This window comes from Entelurus aequoreus, linkage group LG10 (assembly GCF_033978785.1).
Source record: "Entelurus aequoreus isolate RoL-2023_Sb linkage group LG10, RoL_Eaeq_v1.1, whole genome shotgun sequence".
Classification (NCBI taxonomy): domain Eukaryota; kingdom Metazoa; phylum Chordata; class Actinopteri; order Syngnathiformes; family Syngnathidae; genus Entelurus; species Entelurus aequoreus.
In genome coordinates, this window is record NC_084740.1 from 44,074,141 (window position 1) to 44,095,984 (window position 21,844).

A 21,844-nucleotide genomic window follows, 5' to 3' on the forward strand; every position below is an offset into this window, starting at 1 on the left:
CATATTTGTTGACGTACAAAGTATGTTTTTGGGGCGGAGGGGGCGTCGTAGATGTCGCTTCAGCAGGAGATAAAAGTGAAGTTTCCATGGACTCACAAAGACTAATACAAGTCATTTACTGGAGACATGGCACAGGATGAAGTTAAAAAGGTTGACTTTACACTCACCTTAGTGTTTACATTGAAGTATTTCTTTTGACAGCCCCTTGTCGTAAAGTTGTCCAAGTGCAAACTGAGGCATTATTTGTGATTGATAAAACTTACGGCCAATCAAAATTTACGTCCAATAAAAACGCAATAAACAGGGACAGAAATTTGACACGGCAAATATAAACTAAACAAAACACCGGCGGGAAGCGATAATTGATCAAATCAAATAAAAAAAAGCAAACTGTGCGGTGAAGGAAAAAAATCTGCGTCTGAGGAACGCGCAGGCTTCTGGAATGTTGCGTCCTTTCTGATTTCAATGTGTAAAAAGACACAAAAAGTGTGTTAAGGCCAACACTGCTTGTGTGTCTTATATTAACGTTAAAAGTTACCAGGTCAGGATTGGGTCAAGTATTACACTAATATTTACATTTCTTGTCACAGGTGTCGTTACTGGAGCTCAACTTTCTGCCTACAAGTGGCTCAGCGTTTACAAAGCAGCAGCTTATTTTGGCGCGTAAGTATGTTTTAAAAATCAATAATGGATGGGATTATTTAAGTAGAATCGCGCTTATCAACGCATTGCATTTTTTTTTTAGGCGATGTCCTCGAAATTGGAGCCCTGTGGAGTATCCTCAAAAAAGACATCCCTTCCTTTGAGAGATACATGGCCCAGCTTAAGTGCTACTACTTTGACTACAAGTAATGGAGCTACTTAAAGCATTGTTTGTTTGTGTATTCTGATCACAGGCATGTTAAATGTTCGCGAAAACTTGTTTTTGAATGTTAATTTCCGCGTCAAAATATTATTTCCGTGTTTTTTTTAATGAAATGTCAATAAAAATACAATCTAAACAAAACATTTTAAACGCTCGCCTCGGCCGCAGGCGCTTGTTGTTCCTCTAGCTCAGGGGTCGGCAACCCAAAACGTTGAAAGAGACATATTGGACCAAAAATACAAAAAACAAATCTGCCTGGAGCCGCAAAAAATTAAAAGCCGTATATAAGTGTTACAATGAAGGCAACACATGATGTGTCTATATTAGCTATATTAGCCTACTATCAAAATGACTATGTGTCGCAGGTTGAAGCAAATCTTCGTTGACAAAAATGTTGAAATGTAATATTTATTCTACACATTTTTACAACATTAGAAACCATTAGTAAATCAGAGGCTACTCAGAAGGTGCGATAACTCCTGGAAGTTACTGGCTTTTAATGGCCAAAGGTATAGATAGATGTGTGTGTCCAAGTTAAAGGAAACGGCAGGCTGTCTTCTTTTGATAGATTTTTTACAATCTTTGGCAAGCTAGGTAATGTTTGCTGTGGTCTGGAACAACATGGCACACAAACAACTACCAGAAATGTGTCATGAGACATGCAAAACTAAATTATATACAAAGAGTATAAAAGTAAAGGATATTAAATGAGCTCAAATATACCTACAAATGAGGCATAATGGTGCAATATGTATATACAGCTAGCCTAAATAGCATTATAGCATTGATTAGCTTGCAGTCATGCAGTGACCAAATATGCCTGATTAGCAGTCTAACAAGTCAATAACATCAACAAAGCGCACCTTTGTGCATTCACGCACAGTAAAAAACGTTTGGTGGACAAAATGAGACCAAGGAGTGGAAGATTTTACATAGTGTTGCGTCACAGTCCACACTATGGTGAGTTCAAGAACTCGCCGAAACTAGTAGGACAAAACTATTTTCACCAAATACTGTCCTCAGTGAAGCAAACACACAAACATACTAAACATTTGGCTTTCTAGCAATTGGGAAGGTTTGTGTCATGTTTGTCTACAAACAAAAAACATACTAAAACAAACAAACAAAAATGTTTCCCCCATCTTTTTCCATCTTCAATCCTTTTTTAGAATGCTCCAGGGAGCCACTAGGGCGGCACTAAAGAGCTGCATGCGGCTCGCTGACCCTCACTCTAAGTTGCAGGAAGGGGAGACCAGAACAAGCTCCTTAGTTAGCGAATCTTCTAGCTAGCTTATTTGACGCCTCCGTTCGATCTCCGAGCCACAAGGTTGACGGCTGTCCACTTTGCTGCTAATCATATTTGGATGATTACAGTCCGAACACGGTCGGTTCAGAACCAGTTGTAGTTCTAGAGCACAGGTGTCAAACTCAAGGCTCGCAGGCCAGATCTGGTCTTCCACGTCATTTTATACGGCCCACAAAAGCCTGGAAACAATATATGTCAACTAGAAGGAATTGCGTGTGAATGCACCGATGCTGAAGTTGAACTGAAATCTGGGAATTTTTCTAGAATTGTTGAAGTAGAGCACACAATTCTCAAACAGGCTGAAGATTTTGAAGTCGGAACGGTTTGAACCAGATGAAAAATGTGGGAGTTGTGGAACTTTGAAGAATGTCTCATTGATTTCAATGGGAATTTCCCCCAAAATTTGGGAATTTCGGGAATAACTAGAATTTTTTTGAAAATGGTAAAAAAAACAAAAACTTGAATGGACTGAGTGAGTTGAAATGTTTGGTGTTGAATAGGGATGTCCGATAATGGCTTTTTGCCGATATCCGATATTCCGATATTGTCCAACTCTTTAATTACAGATACCGATATCAACCGATACCGATATCAACCGATATATGCAGTCGTGGAATTAACACATTATTATGCCTAATTTGGACAACCAGGTATGGTGAAGATAAGGTACTTTTTAAAAAAATTAGTAAAATAAGATAAATAAATTAAAAACATTTTCTTGAATAAAAAAGAAAGTACAACAATAAAAAAACAGTTACATAGAAACTATTAATGAATGAAAATGAGTAAAATGAAGTGTTAAAAGTTAGTACTATTAGTGGAGCAGCAGCACGCACAATCATGTGTGCTTACGGACTGTATCCCTTGCAGACTGTATTGATATATATTGATATATAATGTAGGAAGCAGAATATTAATAACAGAAAGAAACAACCCTTTTGTGTGAATGAGTGTAAATGGGGGAGGGAGGTTTTTTGGGTTGGTGCACTAATTGTAAGTGTATCTTGTGTTTTTTATGTTGATTTAATAAAAAAAATAAAAATAAAAAAAACGATACCGATAATAAAAAAACCGATACCGATAATTTCCGATATTACATTTTAACGCATATATCGGCCGATAATATCGGCAGGCCGATATTATCGGACATCTCTAGTGTTGAACATTTTCAAATCGGTCGAGAAATGTTGGAAGTAGTAACATGTTGAATTGAGAAATGGTATTTCGGGAAAACCGGGAATTTTTCCAGATTAAGAGGTATGTTTTGACGGTTGAAATGCGTTGAAAAATGTGGAAAGAGTAGTTGCCAAAAAAATAGGGTGGAAATATGGGCTTTAGAAAATCAGGAATTCTGGAAAATCCTGGAATTTTTTTGAACTTGGAATAAAGGTAGTTTAAATTTCTAGGATGGTGGAATGTGTTGAAGGTGGAATGGTTTGAATCGGTTGACAAATGTGGAAACGGTGGAAGTTTGAAGAATGGGCAATTCATTTTGAATGTGAAAAATGTCCCGGAAAACCTGAAATTATGGGAAATCTGGGAATTTTTGGAATTAGTCAAGGGAGAGCCCGCGATTCCCGAATAGGCTGAACGGTTTGAAGTTGGAACGGTTTGAATTTGTGTTTATAGGAATTTTCCACCATTCTTCCAAAAGCGCATTGGTGAGGTCCCACACTGATGTTGGTGGAGAAGGCCTGGCTCTCAGTCTCCGTTCTAATTCATCCCAAAGGTGTTCTATTGGGTTCGGGTCAGGACTCTGTGCAGGCCAGTCAAGTTCATCCACACCAGACTCTGTCATCCATGTCTTTATATACCTTGCTCTGTGCACTGGTGCACAGTCATGTTGGAAGAGGAAGCTCCCAAACTGTTCCCACAAGTTTGGGAGCATGGAATTGTCCAAAATGTTTTGGTATCCTGGAGCATTCAAAGTTCCTTTCACTGGAACTAAGGGTCCTGAAAAACGACCCCACACCATAATTCCTCCTCCACCAATTTTCACACTCGGCACAATGCAGTCGGAAATGTAGCGTTCTTCTGGCAACCTCCAAAACCAGACTGGTCCATCAGATTGCCAGATGGAAAAGCGTGATTCATCACTCCAGATAAGGTGTCTCCACTGCTCTAGAGTCCAGTGGTGACGTGCTTTCAAACAGGAATCAAACAGGGACAGAATTAAATTTGGCTCAATGAGGAGAAACGCGTAGACCTGTACCCTTGCACAGTGTCCCACCACGCTCTGACAAAAGATTGTACGCCTCCTCTTTTATTTGGACTTTCCCTGATTACATGGCAACAGCTGTTTCAAAGGGTCGGGGGTCGTAAACAGCCGCCGCCTTTGGTTACAAAACAGTTCAAAGAAAATTTGCCTGGAGGGGGTGGGGGTCAGGCCCTGCCTCTTCTCCGCTTTGTAGATCTCGGGTCAAGACAAAATCTTCCTGTGGATTACAATACATCAAAGAAACCGACACCCTCATGTCGCTCCCCATCCTACACGTTGGAGTTTTACAAGCCTTTTGATTGGAAAGATCAAAGACAGCTTTTGTCTGTTCGCCGGAAACTCATTGAAACACAAAGTTTTGTGATAACTTGGATACAATTATTCTGACAATATTACTGCTAGTTGAAAAGTAAAATTGTGTGGACTGAGCTGTCACTTTGGACACTCCAGGTCTAGGTGTGACGTCCAATTCCAACGCTTGTTGCTTCTCCTTAGGGAGGAGCTGCCAGAAGCGGCCTACATGCACCAGATCCTGGGACTCAACCTCCTGTTCCTGCTCTCACAGAACCGCTTGTCCGAGTTCCACACGGAGCTGGAAAGACTGAGTGCACGGGACATCCAGACCAACGTGTACATCAGGCATCCTGTGTCGCTGGAGCAGGTGACGCATGACACATGCTAACAGTTAGCATGTTCAAATGCTAACATTACCATGCTAACTGTTCGATCCAGTTTTGCAACCAAGTGCCTCAGAGTCTTATAACTTGGTACTTGACACATGCTAACGTTAGCATGCGAATAACATTACAATGCTAACTTTTGTAGGGAATTTTGTAGCCGAACTACTCAGTCTTATAACTTGGTACTTGATACATGCTAACTGTTAGCATGTTAGAATGATAATATTACCATGCTAACTATTTTATCCTGTTTTGCAATCGAATGCCTCAGAGTCCTATAACGTGGTACTTGACACATGCTGACGTTAGCATGCTAATAACATTACTATGCTAACAGTTCTAGGAAATTTTATAGCCGAACGCCTCAGTCTTATAACTTGGTACTTGACACATGCTAACTGTTAGCATGCTGACATGTGAACTTTACCAAGCCAACTTTTTATTCCAAATTTTGCAGCCGAACTTCTGAGTCATACTTGACACATGCTAAGGTTAGCATTACTATGCTAACTTTTTTAGGACATTTTGCAGCCAAACGTCTCAGAGTCTTATACCTTGGTACTTGATACATTCTAACGTTAGCATTACTATGCTAACTTTTTTAGGAAATTTTATAGCCGAACGCCTCAGTCTTATAACTTGGTACTTGACACGTGCTAACTGTTAGCATGCTGGCATGTGAACTTTACCAAACCAATTTGTTATTCCAAATTTTGCAGCCGAACTTCTGGGTCATACTTGACACATGTTAATGTTAGCATTACTATGCTAACTTTTTTAGGACATTTTATAGCCGAACGCCTCAGTCTTATAACTTGGTACTTGACACATGCTAACTGTTAGCATGCTGGCATGTGAACTTTACCAAGCCAACTTTTTATTCCAAATTTTGCAGCCGAACTTCTGGGTCATACTTGACACATGCTAATGTTAGCATTACTATGCTAACTTTTTTAGGACATTTTATAGCCGAACGCCTCAGTCTTATAACTTGGTACTTGACACACGCTAACTGTTAGCATGCTGGCATGTGAACTTTACCAAGCCAACTTTTTATTCCAAATTTTGCAGCCGAACTTCTGAGTCATACTTGACACATGCTAAGGTTAGCATTACTATGCAAACTTTTTTAGGACATTTTGCAGCCAAACGCCTCAGTCTTATAACTTGGTACTTGATACATTCTAACGTTAGCATTACTATGCTAACTTTTTTAGGAAATTTTATAGCCGAACGCCTCAGTCTTATAACTTGGTACTTGATACGTGCTAACGTTAGCTTTACTATGCTAACTTTTTTAGGAAATTTTATAGCCGAATGCCTCAGTCTTATAACTTGGTACTTGACACGTGCTAACTGTTAGCATGCTGGCATGTGAACTTTACCAAGCCAATTTGTTATTCCAAATTTTGCAGCCGAACTTCTTGGTCATACTTGACACATGCTAATGTTAGCATTACTATGCTAACTTTTTTAGGAAATTTTATAGCCGAACGCCTCAGTCTTATAACTTGGTACTTGACACACGCTAACTGTTAGCATGCTGGCATTTGAACTTTACCAAGCCAATTTGTTATTCCAAATTTTGCAGCCGAAAATCTGGGTCATACTTGACACATGTTAATGTTAGCATTACTATGCTAACTTTTTTAGGACATTTTATAGCCGAACGCCTCAGTCTTATAACTTGGTACTTGACACATGCTAACTGTTAGCATGCTGGCATGTGAACTTTACCAAGCCAACTTTTTATTCCAAATTTTGCAGCCGAACTTCTGAGTCATACCTGACCAATGCTAACGTTAGCATTACTATGCTAACTTTTTAGGAAATTTTGCAGATAGATGCTAACTTTTTTAGGAAATTTTGCAGCCGAACGCCTCAGATTCTCATACCTTGGTACTTCATACATGCTAACTGTTAGCATGCTAGACTGATAACATTACCATGCTAACTATTCTATCCAATTTTGTAACTGAACGCCTCAGAGTCCTATACTTTGGTACTTGACACATGCAAATTGTTGGCATGCTAGCATGCTAACCCTTTCAAAAAAATGTTTGCAGCAGAACGTCTCAGTCATATACAGTAACTTGGTACTTGACAAATGCTAACTTTTTTAAGATGATTTAGCATGTATACGCTTCAAAGTCATATAACTTGGTTCTTCACCCAGTGTAACTGTTAGCATGCTAACATTAGAATTTAAGTTTGACTTACGCATTTCAGCATCAATATGCAATTTCTTCTGAAATGTAGATTTGGTGTAGTGCTCTAATCCGGGATGTGTTTATTGTATCTTTAGAATGTGTTGCGGGCCAATAAAAAACAAATGGCCCCCAGACATCACTTTGGACACCCCTGGTCTAGGCGGTGCAGGTGTGACCAGTGCAGGCTTCTAATACGTCTGCCTCTTTCTGCCCTGACAGTATTTAATGGAGGGAAGCTACAACAAAGTCTTCCTGGCCAAAGGCAACATCCCCGCTGAGAGCTACAACTTTTTTATTGACATCTTGCTGGACACCATACGGTAAGAACGCCCAGGAACAAAGCCTGTGTGTGCTAACATCGTTAGCATTGTTAGCTTTCCCCAACATTAGCACAACAACCCACTAGGGCATACACACACAACACATCTCATCTGTTGTGTTGTTGTGAACGACATCATTTATGTAACATCAATGTACAAACAATCATACACACACACAACACATCTCATCTGTTGTGTTGTTGTGAACGGCATCGTTTATGTAACATCAATGTACAAACAATCATACACACACAACACATCTCATCTGTTGTGTTGTTGTTAAAGGCATCGTTTATGTAACATCAATGTACAAACAATCATACACACACAACACATCTCATCTGTTGTGTTGTTGTGAACGGCATCGTTTATGTAACATCAATGTACAAACAATCATACACACACAACACATCTCATCTGTTGTGTTGTTGTGAACGACATGGATGTAACATCAATGTACAAACAATCATACACACACAACACATCTCATCTGTTGTGTTGTTGTGAACGGCATCGTTTATGTAACATCAATGTACAAACAATCATACACACACAACACATCTCATCTGTTGTGTTGTTGTGAACGGCATCATGGATGTAACATCAATGTACAAACAATCATACACACACAACACATCTCATCTGTTGTGTTGTTGTGAACGACATCATTTATATAACAATGTACAAGCAATCATACACACACAACACATCTCAGCTGTTGTGTTGTTGTGAACGACATCATTTATGTAGCATCAATGTACAAACAATCATACACACACAACACATCTCATCTGTTGTGTTGTTGAGAACAACACAATTTATATAACAATGTACAAACAATCATACACACACAACACATCTCATCTGTTGTGTTGTTGAGAACAACACAATTTATATAACAATGTACAAACAATCATACGCACACAACACATCTCATCTGTTGTGTTGTTGAGAACAACACGATTTATATAACAATGTACAAACAATCATACACACAACACATCTCATCTGTTGTGTTGTTGTGAACGACATCATTTATATAACAATGTACAAACAATCATACACACACAACACATCTCATCTTTTGTGTTGTTGTGAACGACATCATTTATGTAACATCAATGTACAATCAATCATACACACACAACACATCTCACCTGTTGTGTTGTTGTGAACGACATCATTTATGTAACATCAATGTACAAACAATCATTCACACAGAACACATCTTATCTGTTGTGTTGTTGTGAACGACATCATTTATGTAACATCAATGTACAAACAATCATACACACACAACACATCTCATCTGTTGTGTTGTTGTGAGCATACACACAACACATCTAATCTGTTGTGTTGTTGTGAACGACATCATGGATGTAACATCAATGTACAAACAATCATACACACACAACACATCTGTTGTGTTGTTGTGAACGACATCATTTATTTAACAATATACAAACAATCATATACACACAACACATCTCATCTGTTGTGTTGTTGTGAACGACATCATTTATATAACAATGTACAAACAATCATACACACACAACACATCTCATCTGTTGTGTTGTTGTGAGCATACACACAACACATCTAATCTGTTGTGTTGTTGTGAACGACATCATGGATGTAGCATCAATGTACAAACAATCATGTACACACAACACATCTCAGCTGTTGTGTTGTTGTGAACGACATCATTTATATAACAATGTACAAACAATCATATACACACAACACATCTCATCTGTTGTGTTGTTGTGAACGACATCATTTATATAACAATGTACAAACAATCATACACACACAACACATCTCATCTGTTGTGTTGTTGTGAACGGCATCATTTATGTAACATCAATGTACAAACAATCATACACACACAACACATCTCATCTGTTGTGTTGTTGTGAACGACATCATTTATATAACAATGTACAACCAATCATACACACACAACACATCTCATCTGTTGTGTTGTTGTGAACGACATCATTTATGTAACATCAATGTACAAACAATCATACACACACAACACATCTCATCTGTTGTGTTGTTGTGAACGACATCATTTATGTAACATCAATGTAAAAACAATCATACACACAGAACACATCTCATCTGTTGTGTTGTTGTGAACGGCATCATTTATGTAACAATGTACAAACAATCATACACACACAACACATCTCATCTGTTGTGTTGTTGTGAACGACATCATTTATATAACAATGTACAAACAATCATACACACACAACACATCTCATCTGTTGTGTTGTTGTGAACGACATCATTTATGTAACATCAATGTAGAAACAATCATACACACACAACACATCTCATCTGTTGTGTTGTTGTGAACAACATCATTTATGTAACATCAATGTACAAACAATCATACACACACAACACATCTCATCTGTTGTGTTGTTGAGAACAACACAATTTATATAACAATGTACAAACAATCACACACACACAACACATCTCATCTGTTGTGTTGTTGAGAACAACACAATTTATATAACAATGTACAAACAATCATACGCACACAACACATCTCATCTGTTGTGTTGTTGAGAACAACACGATTTATATAACAATGTACAAACAATCATACACACAACACATCTCATCTGTTGTGTTGTTGTGAACGACATCATTTATGTAGCATCAATGTACAAACAATCATACACACACAACACATCTCATCTGTTGTGTTGTTGAGAACAACACAATGTATATAACAATGTACAAACAATCATACACACACAATACATCTCATCTGTTGTGTTGTTGAGAACAACACAATTTATATAACAATGTACAAACAATCATACACACACAACACATCTCATCTGTTGTGTTGTTGAGAACAACACGATTTATATAACAATGTACAAACAATCATACACACACAACACATCTCATCTGTTGTGTTGTTGTGAACGACATCATTTATATAACAATGTACAAACAATCATACACACACAACACATCTCATCTTTTGTGTTGTTGTGAACGACATCATTTATGTAACATCAATGTACAAACAATCATACGCACACAACACATCTCATCTGTTGTGTTGTTGAGAACAACACGATTTATATAACAATGTACAAACAATCATACACACAACACATCTCATCTGTTGTGTTGTTGTGAACGACATCATTTATATAACAATGTACAAACAATCATACACACACAACACATCTCATCTTTTGTGTTGTTGTGAACGACATCATTTATGTAACATCAATGTACAAACAATCATACACACACAACACATCTCATCTGTTGTGTTGTTGTGAACGACATCATTTATGTAACATCAATGTACAAACAATCATTCACACAGAACACATCTCATCTGTTGTGTTGTTGTGAACGACATCATTTATGTAACATCAATGTACAAACAATCATACACACACAACACATCTCATCTGTTGTGTTGTTGTGAGCATACACACAACACATCTAATCTGTTGTGTTGTTGTGAACGACATGGATGTAACATCAATGTACGAACAATCATACACACACAACACATCTGTTGTGTTGTTGTGAACAACATCATTTATATAACAATATACAAACAATCATATACACACAACACATCTCATCTGTTGTGTTGTTGTGAACGACATCATTTATATAACAATGTACAAACAATCATACACACACAACACATCTCATCTGTTGTGTTGTTGTGCGCATACACACAACACATCTAATCTGTTGTGTTGTTGTGAACGACATCATGGATGTAACATCAATGTACAAACAATCATACACACACAACACATCTGTTGTGTTGTTGTGAACAACATCATTTATATAACAATGTACAAACAATCATACACACACAACACATCTCAGCTGTTGTGTTGTTGTGAACGACATCATTTATGTAGCATCAATGTACAAACAATCATACACACACAACACATCTCATCTGTTGTGTTGTTGAGAACAACACAATTTATATAACAATGTACAAACAATCATACACACACAATACATCTCATCTGTTGTGTTGTTGAGAACAACACAATTTATATAACAATGTACAAACAATCATACGCACACAACACATCTCATCTGTTGTGTTGTTGAGAACAACACGATTTATATAACAATGTACAAACAATCATACACACAACACATCTCACCTGTTGTGTTGTTGTGAACGACATCATTTATATAACAATGTACAAACAATCATACACACACAACACATCTCATCTTTTGTGTTGTTGTGAACGACATCATTTATGTAACATCAATGTACAAACAGTCATACGCACACAACACATCTCATCTGTTGTGTTGTTGAGAACAACACGATTTATATAACAATGTACAAACAATCATACACACAACACATCTCATCTGTTGTGTTGTTGTGAACGACATCATTTATATAACAATGTACAAACAATCATACACACACAACACATCTCATCTTTTGTGTTGTTGTGAACGACATCATTTATGTAACATCAATGTACAAACAATCATACACACACAACACATCTCATCTGTTGTGTTGTTGTGAACATCATTTATGTAACATCAATGTACAAACAATCATTCACACAGAACACATCTCATCTGTTGTGTTGTTGTGAACGACATCATTTATGTAACATCAATGTACAAACAATCATACACACACAACACATCTCATCTGTTGTGTTGTTGTGAGCATACACACAACACATCTAATCTGTTGTGTTGTTGTGAACGACATCATGGATGTAACATCAATGTACAAACAATCATACACACACAACACATCTCATCTGTTGTGTTGTTGTGAACGACATCATTTATGTAGCATCAATGTACAAACAATCATACACACACAACACATCTCATCTGTTGTGTTGTTGAGAACAACACAATGTATATAACAATGTACAAACAATCATACACACACAATACATCTCATCTGTTGTGTTGTTGAGAACAACACAATTTATATAACAATGTACAAACAATCATACACACACAACACATCTCATCTGTTGTGTTGTTGAGAACAACACGATTTATATAACAATGTACAAACAATCATACACACACAACACATCTCATCTGTTGTGTTGTTGTGAACGACATCATTTATATAACAATGTACAAACAATCATACACACACAACACATCTCATCTTTTGTGTTGTTGTGAACGACATCATTTATGTAACATCAATGTACAAACAATCATACGCACACAACACATCTCATCTGTTGTGTTGTTGAGAACAACACGATTTATATAACAATGTACAAACAATCATACACACAACACATCTCATCTGTTGTGTTGTTGTGAACGACATCATTTATATAACAATGTACAAACAATCATACACACACAACACATCTCATCTTTTGTGTTGTTGTGAACGACATCATTTATGTAACATCAATGTACAAACAATCATACACACACAACACATCTCATCTGTTGTGTTGTTGTGAACGACATCATTTATGTAACATCAATGTACAAACAATCATTCACACAGAACACATCTCATCTGTTGTGTTGTTGTGAACGACATCATTTATGTAACATCAATGTACAAACAATCATACACACACAACACATCTCATCTGTTGTGTTGTTGTGAGCATACACACAACACATCTAATCTGTTGTGTTGTTGTGAACGACATGGATGTAACATCAATGTACGAACAATCATACACACACAACACATCTGTTGTGTTGTTGTGAACAACATCATTTATATAACAATATACAAACAATCATATACACACAACACATCTCATCTGTTGTGTTGTTGTGAACGACATCATTTATATAACAATGTACAAACAATCATACACACACAACACATCTCATCTGTTGTGTTGTTGTGCGCATACACACAACACATCTAATCTGTTGTGTTGTTGTGAACGACATCATGGATGTAACATCAATGTACAAACAATCATACACACACAACACATCTGTTGTGTTGTTGTGAACAACATCATTTATATAACAATGTACAAACAATCATACACACACAACACATCTCAGCTGTTGTGTTGTTGTGAACGACATCATTTATGTAGCATCAATGTACAAACAATCATACACACACAACACATCTCATCTGTTGTGTTGTTGAGAACAACACAATTTATATAACAATGTACAAACAATCATACACACACAATACATCTCATCTGTTGTGTTGTTGAGAACAACACAATTTATATAACAATGTACAAACAATCATACGCACACAACACATCTCATCTGTTGTGTTGTTGAGAACAACACGATTTATATAACAATGTACAAACAATCATACACACAACACATCTCACCTGTTGTGTTGTTGTGAACGACATCATTTATATAACAATGTACAAACAATCATACACACACAACACATCTCATCTTTTGTGTTGTTGTGAACGACATCATTTATGTAACATCAATGTACAAACAGTCATACGCACACAACACATCTCATCTGTTGTGTTGTTGAGAACAACACGATTTATATAACAATGTACAAACAATCATACACACAACACATCTCATCTGTTGTGTTGTTGTGAACGACATCATTTATATAACAATGTACAAACAATCATACACACACAACACATCTCATCTTTTGTGTTGTTGTGAACGACATCATTTATGTAACATCAATGTACAAACAATCATACACACACAACACATCTCATCTGTTGTGTTGTTGTGAACATCATTTATGTAACATCAATGTACAAACAATCATTCACACAGAACACATCTCATCTGTTGTGTTGTTGTGAACGACATCATTTATGTAACATCAATGTACAAACAATCATACACACACAACACATCTCATCTGTTGTGTTGTTGTGAGCATACACACAACACATCTAATCTGTTGTGTTGTTGTGAACGACATCATGGATGTAACATCAATGTACAAACAATCATACACACACAACACATCTGTTGTGTTGTTGTGAACAACATCATTTATATAACAATATACAAACAATCATATACACACAACACATCTCATCTGTTGTGTTGTTGTGAACGACATCATTTATATAACAATGTACAAACAATCATACACACACAACACATCTCATCTGTTGTGTTGTTGTGCGCATACACACAACACATCTAATCTGTTGTGTTGTTGTGAACGACATCATGGATGTAACATCAATGTACAAACAATCATACACACACAACACATCTGTTGTGTTGTTGTGAACAACATCATTTATATAACAATGTACAAACAATCATGTACACACAACACATCTCAGCTGTTGTGTTGTTGTGAACGACATCATTCATATAACAATGTACAAACAATGATATACACACAACACATCTCATCTGTTGTGTTGTTGTGAACGACATCATTTATATAACAATGTACAAACAATCATACACACACAACACATCTCATCTGTTGTGTTGTTGTGAACGGCATCATTTATGTAACATCAATGTACAAACAATCATACACACACAACACATCTCATCTGTTGTGTTGTTGTGAACGACATCATTTATATAACAATGTACAACCAATCATACACACACAACACATCTCATCTGTTGTGTTGTTGTGAACGACATCATTTATGTAACATCAATGTACAAACAATCATACACACACAACACATCTCATCTGTTGTGTTGTTGTGAACGACATCATTTATGTAACATCAATGTACAAACAATCATACACACACAACACATCTCAACTGTTGTGTTGTTGAGAACAACACAATTTATATAACAATGTACAAACAATCACACACACACAACACATCTCATCTGTTGTGTTGTTGAGAACAACACAATTTATATAACAATGTACAAACAATCATACGCACACAACACATCTCATCTGTTGTGTTGTTGAGAACAACACGATTTATATAACAATGTACAAACAATCATACACACAACACATCTCATCTGTTGTGTTGTTGTGAACGACATCATTTATATAACAATCTACAAACAATCATGTACACACAACACATCTCATCTGTTGTGTTGTTGTGAACGACATCATTCATATAACAATGTACAAACAATCATATACACACAACACATCTCATCTGTTGTGTTGTTGTGAACGACATCATTTATATAACAATGTACAAACAATCATACACACACAACACATCTCATCTGTCGTGTTGTTGTGAACGGCATCATTTATGTAACATCAATGTACAAACAATCATACACACACAACACATCTCATCTGTTGTGTTGTTGTGAACGACATCATTTATATAACAATGTACAACCAATCATACACACACAACACATCTCATCTGTTGTGTTGTTGTGAACGACATCATTTATGTAACATCAATGTACAAACAATCATACACACACAACACATCTCATCTGTTGTGTTGTTGTGAACGACATCATTTATGTAACATCAATGTAAAAACAATCATACACACACAACACATCTCATCTGTTGTGTTGTTGTGAACAGCATCATTTATGTAACAATGTACAAACAATCATACACACACAACACATTTCATCTGTTGTGTTGTTGTGAACGACATCATTTATATAACAATGTACAAACAATCATACACACACAACACATCTCATCTGTTGTGTTGTTGTGAACGACATCATTTATGTAACATCAATGTACAAACAATCATACACACACAACACATCTCATCTGTTGTGTTGTTGTGAACGACATCATTTATGTAACATCAATGTACAAACAATCATACACACACAACACATCTCATCTGTTGTGTTGTTGAGAACAACACAATTTATATAACAATGTACAAACAATCACACACACACAACACATCTCATCTGTTGTGTTGTTGAGAACAACACAATTTATATAACAATGTACAAACAATCATACGCACACAACACATCTCATCTGTTGTGTTGTTGAGAACAACACGATTTATATAACAATGTACAAACAATCATACACACAACACATCTCATCTGTTGTGTTGTTGTGAACGACATCATTTATATAACAATGTACAAACAATCATACACACACAACACATCTCATCTGTTGTGTTGTTGAGAACAACACAATTTATATAACAATGTACAAACAATCATACGCACACAACACATCTCATCTGTTGTGTTGTTGAGAACAACACGATTTATATAACAATGTACAAACAATCATACACACAACACATCTCATCTTTTGTGTTGTTGTGAACGACATCATTTATGTAACATCAATGTACAAACAATCATACACACACAACACATCTCATCTGTTGTGTTGTTGTGAACAACATCATTTATGTAACATCAATGTACAAACAATCATTCACACAGAACACATCTCATCTGTTGTGTTGTTGTGAACGACATCATTTATGTAACATCAATGTACAAACAATCATACACACACAACACATCTCATCTGTTGTGTTGTTGTGAACGACATCATGGATGTAACATCAATGTACAAACAATCATACACACACAACACATCTGTTGTGTTGTTGTGAACGACATCATTTATATAACAATGTACAAACAATCATATACACACAACGCATCTCATCTGTTGTGTTGTTATGAACGACATCATTTATATAACAATGTACAAACAATCATACACACACAACACATCTCATCTGTTGTGTTGTTGTGAGCATACACACAACACATCTAATCTGTTGTGTTGTTGTGAACGACATCATGGATGTAACATCAATGTACAAACAATCATACACACACAACACATCTAATCTGTTGTGTTGTTGTGAACGACATCATTTATATAACAATGTACAAACAATCATACACACACAACACATCTCATCTGTTGTGTTGTTGTGAACGACATAATTTATATAACAATGTACAAACAATCATACACACACAACACATCTCATCTGTTGTGTTGTTGTGAACAACATCATTTATATAACAATGTACAAACATTCATACACACACAACACATCTCATCTGTTGTGTTGTTGAGAACAACACGATTTATATAACAATGTACAAACAATCATACACACACAACACATCTCATCTGTTGTGTTGTTGTGAACGACATCATTTATGTAACATCAATGTACAAACAATCATACGCACACAACACATCTCATCTGTTGTGTTGTTGTGAACGACATCATTTGTGTAACATCAATGTACAAACAATCATACACAACACATCTCATCTGTTGTGTTGTTGTGAACAACATCATTTATATAACAATGTACAAACAATCATACACACACAACACATCTCATCTGTTGTGTTGTTGTGAACAACATTTATATAACAATGTACAAACAATCATACACACACAACACATCTCATCTGTTGTGTTGTTGTGAACAACATCATTTATATAACAATGTACAAACATTCATACACATACAACACATATCATCTGTTGTGTTGTTGTGAACAACACAATTTATATAACAATGTACAAACAATCATACACACACAACACATCTCATCTGTTGTGTTGTTGTGAACGACATCATTTGTGTAACATCAATGTACAAACAATCATACACAACACATCTCATCTGTTGTGTTGTTGTGAACAACATCATTTATATAACAATGTACAAACAATCATACACACACAACACATCTCATCTGTTGTGTTGTTGTGAACAACATCATTTATATAACAATGTACAAACAATCATACACACACAACACATCTCATCTGTTGTGTTTTTGTGAACAACATCATTTATATAACAATGTACAAACATTCATACACATACAACACATATCATCTGTTGTGTTGTTGTGAACAACATCATTTATATAACAATGTACAAACAATCATACACACACAACACATCTCATCTGTTGTGTTGTTGTGAACGACATCAAGGATGTAACATCAATGTACAAACAATCATACACACACAACACATCTGTTGTGTTGTTGTGAACGACATCATTTATATAACATCAATGTACAAACAATCATACACACACAACGCATCTCATCTGTTGCGTTGTTGAAAACGACATCATTTATGTAACATCAACGTACAAACAGGACAAACTTTTTTATAACAGCCTCAAATAATCTTACTCGTGGTCAAGCTGAGAACAACAGCACATTTCCCCCCTTCACAATAAAAGCGCTTTACCACATGTGCGAAGTATTTAGCAGCTGCTTTACACCTTACAGGGATGAGATAGCAGGCTGCATTGAGAAGGCCTACGAGCAGATCCAGTTCACTGAGGCAACACGCGTGCTTTTCTTCAGCTCCCCCAAGAAGATGACCGAGTACGCCAAGAAGGTACGTCCACACGGGTGACATCACACACCCAGGGCTGCTACTTCACACATGCTAACATTACTGCGCTAACTTTTTAAGGAAACGTTTTGGCCGAACGCCTACGTGACTTACAACTTGGTGCCTGACACATGCTAACGTTAGCATGCTAACATAACTATGCTAACTTTTTTTTTTAAAGAAATGTAGATGAACGCATGTGAGTCTTTTAACCTGGTACTTGACACATGCTAACATTACTATGCTAACTTTTTTTAGGAAATGTAGATGAACACCCGTGAGTCTTATAACCTGGTACCTGACACATGCTAACGTTAGCATGCTAACATTACTATGCTAACTTTTTTTAAAGAAATGTAGATGAACGCCCGTGAGTCTTATAACCTGGTACCTGACACATGCTAACGTCAGCATGCTAACATTACTATGCTAACTCTTTAAAAAGAAATGTAGATGAATGCATGTGAGTCTTATAACCTGGTACCTGATACATGCTACAAAATGTAAAGCTAGCATTACTATGCTAACTTTTTTTTAAAGAAATGTAGATGAACACTCGTGAGTCCTATAACCTGGTACCTGACACACGCTAACGTTAGCATGCTAACATTACTATGCTAACTCTTTAAAAAGAAATGTAGATGAATGCATGTGAGTCTAATAACCTGGCACTTGACACACGCTAACGTTAGCATGCTAACATTACTATGCTAACTTTTTTTTAAAGAAATGTAGATGAACGCATGTGAGTCTTTTAACCTGGTACTTGACACATGCTAAAATTACTATGCTAACTTTTTTTAGGAAATGTAGATGAACACCCGTGAGTCTTGTAACCTGGTACCTGACACATGCTAACATTACTATCCTAACTTTTTTTTTAAGAAATTTAAATGAACGCCCGTGAGTCTTATAACCTGGTACCTGAAACATGCTAACGTTAGCATGCTAACATTACTATGCTATCTTTTTTTTAAAGAAATGTAGATGAACGCCCGTGAGTCTTATAACCTGGTACCTGACACACGCTAATGTTAGCATGCTAACATTACTATGCTAACTCTTTAAAAAGAAATGTAGCTGAATGCATGTGAGTCTTATAACCTGGTACCTGATACATGCTACAAAATGGAAAGCTAGCATTACTATGCTAACTTTTTTTTAAAGAAATGTAGAACACTCGTGAGTCCTATAACCTGGTACCTGACACATGCTAACGTTAGCATGCTAACGTTAGCATGCTAACATTACTATGCTAACTCTTTAAAAAGAAATGTAGATGAATGCATGTGAGTCTTATAACCTGGTACCTGATACATGCTACAAAATGGAAAGCTAGCATTACTATGCTAACTTTTTTTTAAAGAAATGTAGATGAACACTCGTGAGTCTTATAACCTGGTACCTGACACACGCTAACGTTAGCATGCTAACATTACTATGCTAACTCTTTAAAAATAAATGTAGATGAACGCATGTGAGCCTTATAACCTGGCACTTGACACATGCTAACGTTAGCATGCTAACATTACTATGCTAACTTTTTTTAGGAAATGTAGATGAATGCATGTGAGTCTTATAACCTGGTACCTGGTACATGCTACAAAATGGAAAGCTAGCATTACTATGCTAACTTTTTTTAGGAAATGTAGATGAACACCCGTGAGTCTTGTAACCTGGTACCTGACACATGCTAACATTACTATGCTAACTTTTTTTTAAAGAAATGTAGATGAACGCCCGTGAGTCTTATAACTTGGTACCTGAAACATGCTAACGTTAGCATGCTAACATTACTATGCTAACTCTTTAAAAAGAAATGTAGATGAATGCATGTGAGTCTTATAACCTGGTACCTGATACATGCTACAAAATGGAAAGCTAGCATTACTATGCTAACTTTTTTTTAAAGAAATGTAGATGAACACTCATGAGTCTTATAACCTGGTACCTGACACACGCTAACGTTAGCATGCTAACATTACTATGCTAACTCTTTAAAAATAAATGTAGATGAACGCATGTGAGCCTTATAACCTGGCACTTGACACATGCTAACGTTAGCATGCTAACATTACTATGCTAACTTTTTTTTAGGAAATGTAGATGAACGCATGTGAGTCTTTTAACCTGGTACTTGACACATGCTAAAATTACTATGCTAACTTTTTTTAGGAAATGTAGATGAACACCCGTGAGTCTTGTAACCTGGTACCTGACACATGCTAACATTACTATGCTAACTTTTTTTTAAAGAAATGTAGATGAACGCCCGTGAGTCTTTTAACTTGGTACCTGAAACATGCTAACGTTAGCATGCTAACATTACTATGCTAACTTTTTTTTAAAGAAATGTAGATGAACGCTTGTGAGTCTTATAACCTGGTACCTGACACACGCTAATGTTAGCATGCTAACATTACTATGCTAACTCTTTAAAAAGAAATGTAGATGAATGCATGTGAGTCTTATAACCTGGTACCTGATACATGCTACAAAATGGAAAGCTAGCATTACTATGCTAACTTTTTTTTAAAGAAATGTAGATGAACGCCTGTGAGTCTTATAACCTGGTACCTGACACACGCTAACGTTAGCATGCTAACATTACTATGCTAACTCTTTAAAAAGAAATGTAGATGAATGCATGTGAGTCTTATAACCTGGCACTTGACACATGCTAACGTTAGCATGCTAACATTACTATGCTAACTCTTTAAAAAGAAATATAGATGAATGCATGTGAGTCTTATAACCTGGTACCTGATACATGCTACAAAATGGAAAGCTAGCATTACTATGCTAACTTTTTTTTAAAGAAATGTAGATGAACACTCGTGAGTCTTATAACCTGGTACCTGACACACGCTAACGTTAGCATGCTAACATTACTATGCTAACTTTTTTTTAG

At 36.3% G+C, this 21,844-nt stretch overlaps 1 protein-coding gene across 1 annotated transcript in view; it reads left to right on the forward strand.

Moving 5' to 3' along the window:
* psmd8 (proteasome 26S subunit, non-ATPase 8) overlaps positions 1 to 21,844 on the forward strand; it is a 28,041-nt gene that overhangs the window by 4,535 nt on the left and 1,662 nt on the right. Inside the window, exons 2-6 of the mRNA XM_062060949.1 lie at positions 591 to 663; positions 746 to 848; positions 4,885 to 5,050; positions 7,499 to 7,599; positions 18,825 to 18,936. Of these exons, the coding sequence (XP_061916933.1) occupies positions 591 to 663; positions 746 to 848; positions 4,885 to 5,050; positions 7,499 to 7,599; positions 18,825 to 18,936 (555 nt within the window). The remainder of the gene's footprint in view (positions 1 to 590; positions 664 to 745; positions 849 to 4,884; positions 5,051 to 7,498; positions 7,600 to 18,824; positions 18,937 to 21,844) is intronic.